General features: G+C 40.2%; 1 protein-coding gene and 18 non-coding genes across 19 annotated transcripts; 10 read left to right on the plus strand and 9 right to left on the minus strand.

Moving 5' to 3' along the window:
- Positions 1 to 63: 63 nt before the first annotated feature.
- On the minus strand, positions 64 to 136 carry Trnar-acg (transfer RNA arginine (anticodon ACG)). The gene has a single exon. It is a non-coding gene; the product is annotated as a tRNA-Arg (tRNA).
- Positions 137 to 811: 675 nt separating this feature from the next.
- Trnal-uaa (transfer RNA leucine (anticodon UAA)) lies at positions 812 to 894 on the plus strand. The gene has a single exon. It is a non-coding gene; the product is annotated as a tRNA-Leu (tRNA).
- A 185-nt stretch (positions 895 to 1,079) lies between these two features.
- On the minus strand, positions 1,080 to 1,152 carry Trnar-acg (transfer RNA arginine (anticodon ACG)). Its single transcript has one exon. It is a non-coding gene; the product is annotated as a tRNA-Arg (tRNA).
- Positions 1,153 to 1,827: 675 nt separating this feature from the next.
- Trnal-uaa (transfer RNA leucine (anticodon UAA)) lies at positions 1,828 to 1,910 on the plus strand. Its single transcript has one exon. It is a non-coding gene; the product is annotated as a tRNA-Leu (tRNA).
- Positions 1,911 to 2,094: 184 nt separating this feature from the next.
- Trnar-acg (transfer RNA arginine (anticodon ACG)) lies at positions 2,095 to 2,167 on the minus strand. Its single transcript has one exon. It is a non-coding gene; the product is annotated as a tRNA-Arg (tRNA).
- A 675-nt stretch (positions 2,168 to 2,842) lies between these two features.
- Positions 2,843 to 2,925, plus strand: Trnal-uaa (transfer RNA leucine (anticodon UAA)). Its single transcript has one exon. It is a non-coding gene; the product is annotated as a tRNA-Leu (tRNA).
- Positions 2,926 to 3,858: 933 nt separating this feature from the next.
- On the plus strand, positions 3,859 to 3,941 carry Trnal-uaa (transfer RNA leucine (anticodon UAA)). The gene has a single exon. It is a non-coding gene; the product is annotated as a tRNA-Leu (tRNA).
- A 185-nt stretch (positions 3,942 to 4,126) lies between these two features.
- On the minus strand, positions 4,127 to 4,199 carry Trnar-acg (transfer RNA arginine (anticodon ACG)). Its single transcript has one exon. It is a non-coding gene; the product is annotated as a tRNA-Arg (tRNA).
- Positions 4,200 to 4,874: 675 nt separating this feature from the next.
- Trnal-uaa (transfer RNA leucine (anticodon UAA)) lies at positions 4,875 to 4,957 on the plus strand. Its single transcript has one exon. It is a non-coding gene; the product is annotated as a tRNA-Leu (tRNA).
- A 933-nt stretch (positions 4,958 to 5,890) lies between these two features.
- On the plus strand, positions 5,891 to 5,973 carry Trnal-uaa (transfer RNA leucine (anticodon UAA)). The gene has a single exon. It is a non-coding gene; the product is annotated as a tRNA-Leu (tRNA).
- Positions 5,974 to 6,157: 184 nt separating this feature from the next.
- On the minus strand, positions 6,158 to 6,230 carry Trnar-acg (transfer RNA arginine (anticodon ACG)). The gene has a single exon. It is a non-coding gene; the product is annotated as a tRNA-Arg (tRNA).
- A 669-nt stretch (positions 6,231 to 6,899) lies between these two features.
- Positions 6,900 to 6,987, plus strand: Trnal-uaa (transfer RNA leucine (anticodon UAA)). Its single transcript has one exon. It is a non-coding gene; the product is annotated as a tRNA-Leu (tRNA).
- Positions 6,988 to 11,378: 4,391 nt separating this feature from the next.
- Positions 11,379 to 11,813, minus strand: LOC137256501 (DNA ligase 1-like). Its single transcript, XM_067794337.1, has one exon. The coding sequence runs from the start codon at positions 11,811 to 11,813 to the stop codon at positions 11,379 to 11,381; it is 435 nt and encodes a 144-aa protein (XP_067650438.1).
- Positions 11,814 to 13,542: 1,729 nt separating this feature from the next.
- On the plus strand, positions 13,543 to 13,625 carry Trnal-uaa (transfer RNA leucine (anticodon UAA)). The gene has a single exon. It is a non-coding gene; the product is annotated as a tRNA-Leu (tRNA).
- Positions 13,626 to 13,810: 185 nt separating this feature from the next.
- Trnar-acg (transfer RNA arginine (anticodon ACG)) lies at positions 13,811 to 13,883 on the minus strand. Its single transcript has one exon. It is a non-coding gene; the product is annotated as a tRNA-Arg (tRNA).
- A 675-nt stretch (positions 13,884 to 14,558) lies between these two features.
- Trnal-uaa (transfer RNA leucine (anticodon UAA)) lies at positions 14,559 to 14,641 on the plus strand. Its single transcript has one exon. It is a non-coding gene; the product is annotated as a tRNA-Leu (tRNA).
- Positions 14,642 to 14,826: 185 nt separating this feature from the next.
- Positions 14,827 to 14,899, minus strand: Trnar-acg (transfer RNA arginine (anticodon ACG)). The gene has a single exon. It is a non-coding gene; the product is annotated as a tRNA-Arg (tRNA).
- A 675-nt stretch (positions 14,900 to 15,574) lies between these two features.
- Trnal-uaa (transfer RNA leucine (anticodon UAA)) lies at positions 15,575 to 15,657 on the plus strand. Its single transcript has one exon. It is a non-coding gene; the product is annotated as a tRNA-Leu (tRNA).
- Positions 15,658 to 15,842: 185 nt separating this feature from the next.
- Trnar-acg (transfer RNA arginine (anticodon ACG)) lies at positions 15,843 to 15,915 on the minus strand. The gene has a single exon. It is a non-coding gene; the product is annotated as a tRNA-Arg (tRNA).
- Positions 15,916 to 16,173: the final 258 nt, after the last annotated feature.

Raw genomic sequence — 16,173 nt, forward strand, 5'->3', positions numbered from 1 at the left:
CTTCCTCGTTATCTCCTTAGTATTTTACTTATTTTCAAAACCAAAATGTCAAAAAGAATATTCCGAGCGTGCCAGGATTCGAACCTGGAATCTTCTGATCCGTAGTCAGACGCGTTATCCGTTGCGCCACACGCCCACTGAAAGCCCAGGCTACAATACAATGTCTGATCTCTCATTTCCTTTCATTGTTGCACGGCTGCAAGTGCTAAATGTTGCCCAAACATGTTTGCATTGACCGACGTCATTTCATCTAGACGATGACATTCCATGACAAAACAAACAAAAGACTGCTTTGAGTGTGACAGGATTCCACCTTGGAATCGTCTTAAGTAGTTAGACGTCTTATGGCTTGTCAAACGGCTCTTTGCTTTATCACTGGGACTTCTTATTTACCAAGGAACTGCCGTCACATTACAAACGTTATGAACAAAGCGACTCTACGCCAAAGAAGCACATTACAGGACCAAGGATGGGAGGATTCCAAAGGAATCTAAGGAAAGGAAACGACAGCCACTTGCTCCAAACGTAAGGCAGGGCACTTGAAGTTGAACATGCACATATCAAGAATGCTAACAGTTGGCTTACAAATATAGTATTTTATACGAGCAGCTGTCAGTAGCACAAAGTGTGGTTCTAGGTTGCAGTCAGAGTAGGGTACAAAGGATATCGAGGACAACATGGTACTTGGAGAAATGGCTTGGAAATGTGTAAGTTACATGTTTGGACTGACATAGTTTTGGCCGAAGGGCGTATATCTACGCATTTGCAATTACCCGACACTCAGTTCTACCTTTCCACTTTGTAAGGCATGGGCACGGTGGCCGAGTGCGTAAGGCGTTGGACTTAAGATCCAATGGACGTATGTCCGCGTGGATTCGAACCCCACCCGTGCTAACCTCACTATATTTAGGTGTGATTATTGAGCGGAAATGTTCACTTCACCTCTTTTTCTCATTGAAATGATCCACTTTACAATTTGTAATGGAGAAAAAATCGGACACTGCTATTGTCAAAATCGTCCTCGTTATCTCCTTAGTATTTTACTTATTTTCAAAACCAAAATGTCAAAAAGAATATTCCGAGCGTGCCAGGATTGGAACCTGGAATCTTCTGATCCGTAGTCAGACGCGTTATCCGTTGCGCCACACGCCCACTGAAAGCCCAGGCTACAATACAATGTCTGATCTCTCATTTCCTTTCATTGTTGCACGGCTGCAAGTGCTAAATGTTGCCCAAACATGTTTGCATTGACCGACGTCATTTCATCTAGACGATGACATTCCATGACAAAACAAACAAAAGACTGCTTTGAGTGTGACAGGATTCCATCTTGGAATCGTCTTAAGTAGTTGGACGTCTTATGGCTTGTCAAACGGCTCTTTGCTTTATCACTGGGACTTCTTATTTACTAAGGAACTGCCGTCACATTACAAACGTTATGAACAAAGCCACTCTACAGCAAAGAAGCACATTACAGGACCAAGGATGGGAGGATTCCAAAGGAATCTAAGGAAAGGAAACGACAGCCACTTGCTCCAAACGTAAGGCAGGGCACTTGAAGTTGAACATGCACATATCAAGAATGCTAACAGTTGGCTTACAAATATAGTATTTTATACGAGCAGCTGTCAGTAGCACAAAGTGTGGTTCTAGGTTGCAGTCAGAGTAGGGTACAAAGGATATCGAGGACAACATGGTACTTGGAGAAATGGCTTGGAAATGTGTAAGTTACATGTTTGGACTGACATAGTTTTGGCCGAAGGGCGTATATCTACGCATTTGCAATTACCCGACACTCAGTTCTACCTTTCCACTTTGTAAGGCATGGGCACGGTGGCCGAGTGCGTAAGGCGTTGGACTTAAGATCCAATGGACGTATGTCCGCGTGGATTCGAACCCCACCCGTGCTAACCTCACTATATTTAGGTGTGATTATTGAGCGGAAATGTTCACTTCACCTCTTTTTCTCATTGAAATGATCCACTTTACAATTTGTAATGGAGAAAAATCGGACACTGCTATTGTCAAAATCGTCCTCGTTGTGTTCTTAGTATTTTACTTATTTTCAAAACCAAAATGTCAAAAAGAATATTCCGAGCGTGCCAGGATTCGAACCTGGAATCTTCTGATCCGTAGTCAGACGCGTTATCCGTTGCGCCACACGCCCACTGAAAGCCCAGGCTACAATACAATGTCTGATCTCTCATTTCCTTTCATTGTTGCACGGCTGCAAGTGCTAAATGTTGCCCAAACATGTTTGCATTGACCGACGTCATTTCATCTAGACGATGACATTCCATGACAAAACAAACAAAAGACTGCTTTGAGTGTGACAGGATTCCACCTTGGAATCGTCTTAAGTAGTTGGACGTCTTATGGCTTGTCAAACGGCTCTTTGCTTTATCACTGGGACTTCTTATTTACCAAGGAACTGCCGTCACATTACAAACGTTATGAACAAAGCCACTCTACAGCAAAGAAGCACATTACAGGACCAAGGATGGGAGGATTCCAAAGGAATCTAAGAAAAGAAAACGACAGATACTTGTTCCAAACGTGAGGCAGGGCACTTGAAGTTGAACATGCACATATCAAGAATGCTAACAGTTGGCTTACAAATATAGTATTTTATACGAGCAGCTGTCAGTAGCACAAAGTGTGGTTCTAGGTTGCAGTCAGAGTAGGGTACAAAGGAGATCGAGGACAACATGGTACTTGGAGAAATGGCTTGGAAATGTGTAAGTTACATGTTAAGACTGACATAGTTTTGGCTGAAGGGCGTATATCTAGGCATTTGCAATTACCCGACACTCAGTACTACCTTTCCACTTTGTAAGGCATGAGCACGGTGGCCGAGTGGTTAAGGCGTTGGACTTAAGATCCAATGGACGTATGTCCGCGTGGGTTCGAACCCCACCCGTGCTAACCTCACTATTTTTAGGTGTGATTATTGAGCGGAAATGTTCACTTCACCTCTTTTTCTCATTGAAATGATCCACTTTACAATTTGTAATGGAGAAAAAATCGGACACTGCTATTGTCAAAATCGTCCTCGTTATATCCTTAGTATTTTACTTATTTTCAAAACCAAAATGTCAAAAAGAATATTTCTAGAGTGCCAGTATTCGAATCTGGAATCTTCTGATCCGTAGTCAGACGCGTTATCCGTTGCGCCACACGCCCACTGAAAGCCCAGGCTACAATACAATGTCTGATCTCTCATTTCCTTTCATTGTTGCACGGCTGCAAGTGCTAAATGTTGCCCAAACATGTTTGCATTGACCGACGTCATTTCATCTAGACGATGACATTCCATGACAAAACAAACAAAAGACTGCTTTGAGTGTGACAGGATTCCACCTTGGAATCGTCTTAAGTAGTTGGACGTCTTATGGCTTGTCAAACGGCTCTTTGCTTTATCACTGGGACTTCTTATTTACCAAGGAACTGCCGTCACATAACAAACGTTATGAACAAAGCCACTCTACAGCAAAGAAGCACATTACAGGACCAAGGATGGGAGGATTCCAAAGGAATCTAAGAAAAGAAAACGACAGCCACTTGCTCCAAACGTAAGGCAGGGCACTTGAAGTTGAACATGCACATATCAAGAATGCTAACAGTTGGCTTACAAATATAGTATTTTATACGAGCAGCTGTCAGTAGCACAAAGTGTGGTTCTAGGTTGCAGTCAGAGTAGGGTACAAAGGAGATCGAGGACAACATGGTACTTGGAGAAATGGCTTGGAAATGTGTAAGTTACATGTTTGGACTGACATAGTTTTGGCTGAAGGGCGTATATCTACGCATTTGCAATTACCCGACACTCAGTTCTACCTTTCCACTTTGTAAGGCATGGGCACGGTGGCCGAGTGGGTAAGGCGTTGGACTTAAGATCCAATGGACGTATGTCCGCGTGGATTCGAACCCCACCCGTGCTAACCTCACTATTTTTAGGTGTGATTATTGAGCGGAAATGTTCACTTCACCTCTTTTTCTCATTGAAATGATCCACTTTACAATTTGTAATGGAGAAAAAATCGGACACTGCTATTGTCAAAATCGTCCTCGTTGTGTTCTTAGTATTTTACTTATTTTCAAAACCAAAATGTCAAAAAGAATATTCCGAGCGTGCCAGGATTCGAACCTGGAATCTTCTGATCCGTAGTCAGACGCGTTATCCGTTGCGCCACACGCCCACTGAAAGCCCAGGCTACAATACAATGTCTGATCTCTCATTTCCTTTCATTGTTGCACGGCTGCAAGTGCTAAATGTTGCCCAAACATGTTTGCATTGACCGACGTCATTTCATCTAGACGATGACATTCCATGACAAAACAAACAAAAGACTGCTTTGAGTGTGACAGGATTCCACCTTGGAATCGTCTTAAGTAGTTGGACGTCTTATGGCTTGTCAAACGGCTCTTTGCTTTATCACTGGGACTTCTTATTTACCAAGGAACTGCCGTCACATTACAAACGTTATGAACAAAGCCACTCTACAGCAAAGAAGCACATTACAGGACCAAGGATGGGAGGATTCCAAAGGAATCTAAGAAAAGAAAACGACAGATACTTGTTCCAAACGTGAGGCAGGGCACTTGAAGTTGAACATGCACATATCAAGAATGCTAACAGTTGGCTTACAAATATAGTATTTTATACGAGCAGCTGTCAGTAGCACAAAGTGTGGTTCTAGGTTGCAGTCAGAGTAGGGTACAAAGGAGATCGAGGACAACATGGTACTTGGAGAAATGGCTTGGAAATGTGTAAGTTACATGTTAAGACTGACATAGTTTTGGCTGAAGGGCGTATATCTAGGCATTTGCAATTACCCGACACTCAGTACTACCTTTCCACTTTGTAAGGCATGAGCACGGTGGCCGAGTGGTTAAGGCGTTGGACTTAAGATCCAATGGACGTATGTCCGCGTGGGTTCGAACCCCACCCGTGCTAACCTCACTATTTTTAGGTGTGATTATTGAGCGGAAATGTTCACTTCACCTCTTTTTCTCATTGAAATGATCCACTTTACAATTTGTAATGGAGAAAAAATCGGACACTGCTATTGTCAAAATCGTCCTCGTTATATCCTTAGTATTTTACTTATTTTCAAAACCAAAATGTCAAAAAGAATATTTCTAGAGTGCCAGTATTCGAATCTGGAATCTTCTGATCCGTAGTCAGACGCGTTATCCGTTGCGCCACACGCCCACTGAAAGCCCAGGCTACAATACAATGTCTGATCTCTCATTTCCTTTCATTGTTGCACGGCTGCAAGTGCTAAATGTTGCCCAAACATGTTTGCATTGACCGACGTCATTTCATCTAGACGATGACATTCCATGACAAAACAAACAAAAGACTGCTTTGAGTGTGACAGGATTCCACCTTGGAATCGTCTTAAGTAGTTGGACGTCTTATGGCTTGTCAAACGGCTCTTTGCTTTATCACTGGGACTTCTTATTTACCAAGGAACTGCCGTCACATAACAAACGTTATGAACAAAGCCACTCTACAGCAAAGAAGCACATTACAGGACCAAGGATGGGAGGATTCCAAAGGAATCTAAGAAAAGAAAACGACAGCCACTTGCTCCAAACGTAAGGCAGGGCACTTGAAGTTGAACATGCACATATCAAGAATGCTAACAGTTGGCTTACAAATATAGTATTTTATACGAGCAGCTGTCAGTAGCACAAAGTGTGGTTCTAGGTTGCAGTCAGAGTAGGGTACAAAGGAGATCGAGGACAACATGGTACTTGGAGAAATGGCTTGGAAATGTGTAAGTTACATGTTGAGACTGACATAGTTTTGGCTGAAGGGCGTATATCTAGGCATTTGCAATTACCCGACACTCAGTTCTACCTTTCCACTTTGTAAGGCATGAGCACGGTGGCCGAGTGGTTAAGGCGTTGGACTTAAGATCCAATGGACGTATGTCCGCGTGGGTTCGAACCCCACCCGTGCTAACCTCACTATTTTTAGGTGTGATTATTGAGCGGAAATGTTCACTTCACCTCTTTTTCTCATTGAAATGATCCACTTTACAATTTGTAATGGAGAAAAATCGGACACTGCTATTGTCAAAATCGTCCTCGTTGTGTTCTTAGTATTTTACTTATTTTCAAAACCAAAATGTCAAAAAGAATATTCCGAGCGTGCCAGGATTGGAACCTGGAATCTTCTGATCCGTAGTCAGACGCGTTATCCGTTGCGCCACACGCCCACTGAAAGCCCAGGCTACAATACAATGTCTGATCTCTCATTTCCTTTCATTGTTGCACGGCTGCAAGTGCTAAATGTTGCCCAAACATGTTTGCATTGACCGACGTCATTTCATCTAGACGATGACATTCCATGACAAAACAAACAAAAGACTGCTTTGAGTGTGACAGGATTCCACCTTGGAATCGTCTTAAGTAGTTGGACGTCTTATGGCTTGTCAAACGGCTCTTTGCTTTATCACTGGGACTTCTTATTTACCAAGGAACTGCCGTCACATAACAAACGTTATGAACAAAGCCACTCTACAGTAAAGAAGCACATTACAGGACCAAGGATGGGAGGATTCCAAAGGAATCTAAGAAAAGAAAACGACAGCCACTTGCTCCAAACGTAAGGCAGGGCACTTGAAGTTGAACATGCACATATCAAGAATGCTAACAGTTGGCTTACAAATATAGTATTTTATACGAGCAGCTGTCAGTAGCACAAAGTGTGGTTCTAGGTTGCAGTCAGAGTAGGGTACAAAGGAGATCGAGGACAACATGGTACTTGGAGAAATGGCTTGGAAATGTGTAAGTTACATGTTAAGACTGACATAGTTTTGGCTGAAGGGCGTATATCTACGCATTTGCAATTACCCGACACTCAGCTCTACCTTTCCACTTTGTAAAGCACGAGCAGGTGGCCGAGTGGTTAAGGCGTTGGACTTAAGATCCAATGGACGTATGTCCGCGTGGGTTCGAACCCCACCCGTGCTAACCTCACTATTTTTAGGTGTGATTATTGAGCGGAAATGTTCACTTCACCTCTTTTTCTCATTGAAATGATCCACTTTACAATTTGTAATGGAGAAAAAATCGGACACTGCTATTGTCAAAATCGTCCTCGTTATATCCTTAGTATTTTACGTATTTTCAAAACCAAAATGTCAAAAAGAATATTCCGAGCGTGCCAGGATTCGAACCTGGAATCTTCTGATCCGTAGTCAGACGCGTTTTTTTTTTTTCATTAAAATATTTATTCACAAAATTGTAGAATTACAGTCGCAGACAGTGCTTACACTACCACCTCATAAATAAAATATGTATCACAGATTTGGGGTGGCAGTGCCTAACATTTCAATTGAAAAGAGAGGAAGTATATTTTCATAGAAATGTTCAGAAGTTTTTTATAGGTTGCAATGAAGAAATATACCCGAATAAATGTATAATATATTTAATGTAGCTAATCTGAGTACCTCTGTATTTATAAAGCATTATGTAATATTCTAATCTAACGGTGAGTGTAGAACAATCTCATTTCCATCCAACGATATGAATGTATTGCTCATGACATATTTTTGAATGAAAATGTGTGATTGATTTGCTTTGGAATATTTAAAGCACAACAGGCTAAAATGACGTCTTATCAATGATTTGAAAAATGCCTTCATGTGAAATGAAATCATGTTTTGCCTCAATATCACCCTCCTTTTAAATACAGCTAGACGATAAATTGAGAATACAATGTCCATGAATGCTTTAGACGACAACTTCTTTTCTGGTAAGAACCCAAACAATAACCAGATAGATAACTGTCCAAAACTAAAGCCTGTGTCCTGGCACACATCTGTCAACATTTCAATGATGAGGTCTTGCAAGGGCGATAACTCCTTGCAGAAGACGAACAGATGTAAAATGTCTTCTGTTTGTATGTGACACACTGGACAAACATCAGTGTTTGACAGTCCGATTTTTAGAAGTTTATCATATGTGAAAACAATATTATGTGCAATTTTAAAATCTAACTGTATGGAGTCTGTTGATTTATCTTTTTCCCATACATTCATCCAAATATCTTTCCAATTAATATCCAGTGCAAGCTGATTCCACCAAGCGATAGCTACTGGTTCCTTGAAATGTTTTTTCCTGAGAACTTCATAACAAAATTTTGTTGTGAATAAATCAACAGACAGATCCTGGTTTTGAACAGTGCATGTTATGTCTCTTGATGGGGAGTTAGTGGCAACCTCTGACAAAATGATCTTTTTCCACTCTGACGGAAGCGCTAATAAAATAATGGCATAACATTGTTGTATGATACTTACATCCATCTCAGGTAAGGTGTCATGGATTATATTAACAATAATGTGTCCAGACATGAATTTTGGAATAACTTCAAAACAAATATGCTTGATGCAAATAATTCCACTTGAAATAAATGACTGAAACATAAGAGTTTTTCCATTGAATGTAATCAATGGATTCTTAAATATTGGCTGATTCATGATATCATCTACCTTTTTAAGTAATGGTCTTTTTCCTTCATTCAATTCATTCCATGCAGCTAGTACCTCTGCATAAAATGGACTTATATTCTGTAAATAGGCTTTATCATATTCAAGGCTTAAAGCATCAATTCCTAAGTTCATTTTCAGAAGATGTGACATAAAATATACAAATGTTTGTTTCCAAATACAACTGAGCTGACAATTGACATAGGCTCTCAGTAATTTCAGCCTTAAAGCATATTTTTTTAAACGTAAATCTGGTATATTAAGACCTCCATCTAAACAAACACCAATGCATGTACCGTGTGCTATTTTGGCAGGTTTGTTATGCCATAAAAAGTCTCTAAACATTTGTGTAAATTTATTCTCCACCCAATATGGAACAGGTAGTACAGTGAACATATACCACAAACGAGAGCTCATAAGGATATTAATAACAATGGCTCTGCCTTGTAAGGTTAACTGTCTACGCAGCCATGAATTTAACAGTGCTTGTATTTTGTCTATTTTCTTCCTCCAGTTTAAAGTTTCACACATCGCTTTGTCGATGCCGAAATAAATGCCCAATACTTCTATACAATCTCTTTTCACTTTAACCGGAATGTTGATTGAAAAATCTCTAAACCTTGTTTTACCCAATAACAAAATTTCCGATTTTTCAATATTGATTTTTGCACCCGTTGCCTCACAATAGAAGTTAACTGTACTAAATGTTTCAAGGACAGAGTTAACATCTGAGACAGTAACTGTTGTGTCATCAGCATGTTGGTATATCAAAGAATTAATATCATTACTGATGTTAATTCCATGAATATCAGGATTGTTTTTTATTATTAAATTCAGTGGCTCTGACACCAACACATATAGCATAGAGCTCATTGGATCCCCCTGCCTAACTCCACGAGTTAAAGTGAAGTATGGTGTCAAATGACCATTGCATTTCACAGAACTCTTTATATCAGTATATAGGATCTTAATCCATGAAATGAAAAAAATCTCCAAAGTTAAATTTTCTAAGAATTCGAAATAAATATTGGTGTGATACCCTATCAAAGGCTTTTTCTTGATCTATTTTAATGAGATAGGAGTCATCATTATGATTACTGACAACATCAATGACATCTCTAACAGAATGTAGGTTACTGGCTATGTCTCTTCCTGGTATGCAACAAGATTGTTCAGGGGAGACAACTGAAGCCATCATATTTCTCAATCTCAACGACAACACTCTAGAAATGAGCTTAGAGTCTACATTAATCAATGAGATAGGTCTGTAACACTTAATGTCCCTTTTGTCACCTTTCTTTTTATAAAATAAACTAATAATACTCTTTTTCATGGAGCGAGAAAGATTATGCTCTTTGTATATACAATCTACAACTTCTAAAAAGAAGGGACATAAAATATTCCAAAACTTTAAATAAAACTCAACAGTTAGGCCGTCCGGACCCGGTGATTTATTCTTTTTCATTCCTTTGAGTGCTTTTGTAAGCTCACTCTGAGAAATAGGTACGTCACATGATTGTTTTTCTTCTTCAGAAAGTTTTTTCCCAATATTATCAATGAGACTTTGTTGTTTTACGAAATCACATTGCTCAGCAGTAAATAAGGATGAGTAAAATTGCGGAGCAGTATCTAAAATATCCTCTGTATTCCTGGCTATAGTACCATCTTCCTTGTACAGTGATTTTATTGAATTAGCCTGTTGTTTACTTTTTTCAAGGTTCAAAAAGTAAGTGGTGTTTCTATCTGACTCCAGCGTGCACTGAGCTTTTGACCTGAGAATAGCACCCTTGCATTTATTATTCTCATACACCTCTAGTTCACTTTCCAATAATTGTAAATCGGTAGATTTATAGCCAGGAATGGAGGATATTTTATGATATTCAATTCTAAGCTTATTTTGAATTTTATAATAATCAGCTTTTGCTTCCCTGTTTTTCTTAGATTCATAAAATCTGGAAAATGTTTTAAATTTGTATTTTAAGTTATCCCACCATATCAATGGATCTGTTTTAAGTAAAGGGCATTGTTTTGCCTCCTTTATTAATGCAATAATTCGTAAGTAGAATGTGAAATCTTCCAGAAGCTGATTATTAAAAATCCATACCCCAGGACCTCTTTCTACTGAAGAAAAGTCCAATCTGAGGGCTACTATACTGTGATCGCTCACAGAGGAATATCTAATGTAACTATTTACAGCACTTGTAATGAGATCTCTTGAAACAATTATCAGATCAATTCTAGATTGTTTCATACTTCCTAACACAGACTGTATTCTGGTAAATTCTTTTTTGTCATAGTTTTTATATCTCCATATATCAACTAGGCTGTTGTCAGAGAGAAAATCGTTTAAAACATTGCTACTTTGAATATTAAACGATATATTGTTGATGCCTTTATCAAGTAAAGGATTTAATATCTCATTAAAATCCCCAGCACAAATTATGTGTTCTTTCTCAATCCATGTTGTCAAATTCTTGAAAAAATCTATTCTCTCTTTACTCTCATTTGGGGCATACACGTTTAATAAAGCAACTGATCTATCTTCAATAGCTAGGGAAGCCTTTATTAATCTTCCTTCTTCATCTTTTCTAAGCAGCTTAACATTTTGCTCAAAACCATCTGAGACTAATATAGCTACACCTCTTCTATCATTTTCTGCATTAGAATATAAAATAGTTCCTGGCCACAAATGTTTATATTTTTCTATATATTCATCCGACCAAAAAGTTTCCTGCAAAAAAGCAATATTGACTTGAGAATTCCTAATTAGTGCAAATACATTTTGCATTTTGGCTATATCCCGGAGTCCATTTACATTCCATGACCATATTGTGACCATTGCAGAAAAGAGAAATAGATGCTTACTAGACAACATTATGGAGTTTCCATAACATTTTCCAACACACCTGATAATTCTCTTCTGTCATTGACCTTTTCTGCTTTCTTTTTCTTTTGTTGGTCTTTTTTACTTTCTCTCACTTTATTTTTCAAGTCATTGTTTTGTAATACCGTCTCTGATAATTTAGGCTGCAGTTTGTGCCTTCTTGCACGTTTACGCGAAGCAATTGTCCACTTTGCAGATGATACACCGGTTGGTTTTTGAATGTCTTTATCCTCTTCTCTTGTGTCCAGGCTTTCCTGAAGCAAAGCGTTCTTGTCTGTGGTGTCCTTGTCCTCCTTCTCGCAATCAGAAATATCCTCAGCAAATGGAATTACTTGCGTATTATCTTCCTTCGCCGTTTTTTTCAGTTCCTTGTAATTTTGTCTCTTCTTTTTGATTTCTCTTGGTTTCTTCTGTTCCATCTGCATGATTCTCCTTTGACGCGGAAATATGTTCCAGAGGAACCTCATCCCAGGATTTTGTTCGGGCTAACTCCCTCTCCAAATCCGAATCCGAATCGCTAAACCTTTCCTCATCCTCTATATCGGAGAAACAGTTGCAGATTTCAATTGAACGAAAACAGATATGACAACTACGTTCCTGATTTTCTTCTGCTTTGCAATTTCTGGCAATGTGTCCACTTCCACTGCATTTACAACATTTGGTGTTAGGACAATCCTTCACCACGTGACCTCCAGAATTGCACTTGAAGCATAACCGTTCTTGGTTATTGTGTATAACTCTAAAATACCTGTATCCATCCAGGGTGTTAAACCCCATTGAATACGGTAATGAGTTACATTCAGGGGGAAATACCACCCTCACATATCTTGTACCATCAAAAATGTGTGTGCCTTTAAGAGTTCTGTGCTTGATGTCACTTTTCATAGCTATTCCTCTCTTACTGAGAAGTTTTTCTATTTCTTCATCATCGATGTACGGTGGGAGATGAAGAAATGACACCACTACACTGTCACTCTGAAGCAGTCTGAATGACATCTTCTGATCTTCTATAACTAAGTCATTTGTTTCAGCAAGAATCCTTGCCTCGGTGCTGTCAGGGACTGTTACATCAAAGCAATCTGTGCCTTTCAACACACATGACCACACATCAGATACATACTCCAACAAAACATTGCAAAGCGTGCTTGCTGTTACAACTCTGTTGTCTCCTACATGAACTTCAATTGTGCAATCCTTCTGATACTTTCTTTTTGAATAGGAGTCCGCCATTTTGTCTCCAGTCAGCAAGATGTCAACAATACAGCGACCGTATATAGCACGCACCTAAGTGCTTGCTAACGAGGTAGGTTCACATACAATTACATTGTAAATGTTATCCTACCTTTGGGCACCAAATTCAAGTTCAGACGTCCCTTTAAATGACGATCTCCGAGAAAACTTGTCACTCTCTCGTGAATCCGTCCATACACCTCCAATTCAAGGGAGGTAACCACGCGTTATCCGTTGCGCCACACGCCCACTGAAAGCCCAGGCTACAATACAATGTCTGATCTCTCATTTCCTTTCATTGTTGCACGGCTGCAAGTGCTAAATGTTGCCCAAACATGTTTGCATTGACCGACGTCATTTCATCTAGACGATGACATTCCATGACAAAACAAACAAAAGACTGCTTTGAGTGTGACAGGATTCCACCTTGGAATCGTCTTAAGTAGTTGGACGTCTTATGGCTTGTCAAACGGCTCGTTGCTTTATCACTGGGACTTCTTATTTACCAAGGAACTGCCGTCACATAACAAACGTTATGAACAAAGCCACTCTACAGCAAAGAAGCACATTACAGGACCAAGGATGGGAGGATTCCAAAGGAATCTAAGAAAAGAAAACGACAGCCACTTGCTCCAAACGTAAGGCAGGGCACTTGAAGTTGAACATGCACATATCAAGAATGCTAACAGTTGGCTTACAAATATAGTATTTTATACGAGCAGCTGTCAGTAGCACAAAGTGTGGTTCTAGGTTGCAGTCAGAGTAGGGTACAAAGGAGATCGAGGACAACATGGTACTTGGAGAAATGGCTTGGAAATGTGTAAGTTACATGTTAAGACTGACATAGTTTTGGCTGAAGGGCGTATATCTAGGCATTTGCAATTACCCGACACTCAGCTCTACCTTTCCACTTTGTAAGGCATGAGCACGGTGGCCGAGTGGTTAAGGCGTTGGACTTAAGATCCAATGGACGTATGTCCGCGTGGGTTCGAACCCCACCCGTGCTAACCTCACTATTTTTAGGTGTGATTATTGAGCGGAAATGTTCACTTCACCTCTTTTTCTCATTGAAATGATCCACTTTACAATTTGTAATGGAGAAAAAATCGGACACTGCTATTGTCAAAATCGTCCTCGTTATATCCTTAGTATTTTACTTATTTTCAAAACCAAAATGTCAAAAAGAATATTCCGAGCGTGCCAGGATTCGAACCTGGAATCTTCTGATCCGTAGTCAGACGCGTTATCCGTTGCGCCACACGCCCACTGAAAGCCCAGGCTACAATACAATGTCTGATCTCTCATTTCCTTTCATTGTTGCACGGCTGCAAGTGCTAAATGTTGCCCAAACATGTTTGCATTGACCGACGTCATTTCATCTAGACGATGACATTCCATGACAAAACAAACAAAAGACTGCTTTGAGTGTGACAGGATTCCACCTTGGAATCGTCTTAAGTAGTTGGACGTCTTATGGCTTGTCAAACGGCTCTTTGCTTTATCACTGGGACTTCTTATTTACCAAGGAACTGCCGTCACATTACAAACGTTATGAACAAAGCCACTCTACAGCAAAGAAGCACATTACAGGACCAAGGATGGGAGGATTCCAAAGGAATCTAAGAAAAGAAAACGACAGCCACTTGCTCCAAACGTAAGGCAGGGCACTTGAAGTTGAACATGCACATATCAAGAATGCTAACAGTTGGCTTACAAATATAGTATTTTATACGAGCAGCTGTCAGTAGCACAAAGTGTGGTTCTAGGTTGCAGTCAGAGTAGGGTACAAAGGAGATCGAGGACAACATGGTACTTGGAGAAATGGCTTGGAAATGTGTAAGTTACATGTTAAGACTGACATAGTTTTGGCTGAAGGGCGTATATCTAGGCATTTGCAATTACCCGACACTCAGCTCTACCTTTCCACTTTGTAAGGCATGAGCACGGTGGCCGAGTGGTTAAGGCGTTGGACTTAAGATCCAATGGACGTATGTCCGCGTGGGTTCGAACCCCACCCGTGCTAACCTCACTATTTTTAGGTGTGATTATTGAGCGGAAATGTTCACTTCACCTCTTTTTCTCATTGAAATGATCCACTTTACAATTTGTAATGGAGAAAAAATCGGACACTGCTATTGTCAAAATCGTCCTCGTTATATCCTTAGTATTTTACTTATTTTCAAAACCAAAATGTCAAAAAGAATATTCCGAGCGTGCCAGGATTCGAACCTGGAATCTTCTGATCCGTAGTCAGACGCGTTATCCGTTGCGCCACACGCCCACTGAAAGCCCAGGCTACAATACAATGTCTGATCTCTCATTTCCTTTCATTGTTGCACGGCTGCAAGTGCTAAATGTTGCCCAAACATGTTTGCATTGACCGACGTCATTTCATCTAGACGATGACATTCCATGACAAAACAAACAAAAGACTGCTTTGAGTGTGACAGGATTCCACCTTGGAATCGTCTTAAGTAGTTGGACGTCTTATGGCTTGTCAAACGGCTCTTTGCTTTATCACTGGGACTTCTTATTTACCAAGGAACTGCCGTCACATAACAAACGTTATGAACAAAGCCACTCTACAGCAAAGAAGCACATTACAGGACCAAGGATGGGAGGATTCCAAAGGAATCTAAGAAAAGAAAACGACAGCCACTTGCTCCAAACGTAAGGCAGGGCACTTGAAGTTGAACATGCACATATCAAGAATGCTAACAGTTGGCTTACAAATATAGTATTTTATACGAGCAGCTGTCAGTAGCACAAAGTGTGGTTCTAGGTTGCAGTCAGAGTAGGGTACAAAGGAGATCGAGGACAACATGGTACTTGGAGAAATGGCTTGGAAATGTGTAAGTTACATGTTAAGACTGACATAGTTTTGGCTGAAGGGCGTATATCTAGGCATTTGCAATTACCCGACACTCAGCTCTACCTTTCCACTTTGTAAGGCATGAGCACGGTGGCCGAGTGGTTAAGGCGTTGGACTTAAGATCCAATGGACGTATGTCCGCGTGGGTTCGAACCCCACCCGTGCTAACCTCACTATTTTTAGGTGTGATTATTGAGCGGAAATGTTCACTTCACCTCTTTTTCTCATTGAAATGATCCACTTTACAATTTGTAATGGAGAAAAAATCGGACACTGCTATTGTCAAAATCGTCCTCGTTATATCCTTAGTATTTTACTTATTTTCAAAACCAAAATGTCAAAAAGAATATTCCGAGCGTGCCAGGATTCGAACCTGGAATCTTCTGATCCGTAGTCAGACGCGTTATCCGTTGCGCCACACGCCCACTGAAAGCCCAGGCTACAATACAATGTCTGATCTCTCATTTCCTTTCATTGTTGCACGGCTGCAAGTGCTAAATGTTGCCCAAACATGTTTGCATTGACCGACGTCATTTCATCTAGACGATGACATTCCATGACAAAACAAACAAAAGACTGCTTTGAGTGTGACAGGATTCCACCTTGGAATCGTCTTAAGTAGTTGGACGTCTTATGGCTTGTCAAACGGCTCTTTGCTTTATCACTGGGACTTCTTATTTACC

This window comes from Haliotis asinina, chromosome 11 (assembly GCF_037392515.1).
Source record: "Haliotis asinina isolate JCU_RB_2024 chromosome 11, JCU_Hal_asi_v2, whole genome shotgun sequence".
NCBI classification, from domain to species: Eukaryota; Metazoa; Mollusca; class Gastropoda; order Lepetellida; family Haliotidae; genus Haliotis; species Haliotis asinina.

What these genes read in the sequence shown, in the direction of transcription:
- LOC137256501 (XM_067794337.1), bottom strand. Translation starts at nt 11,813, where the DNA reads ATGCAGATGGAACAGAAGAAACCAAGAGAAATCAAAAAGAAGAGACAA.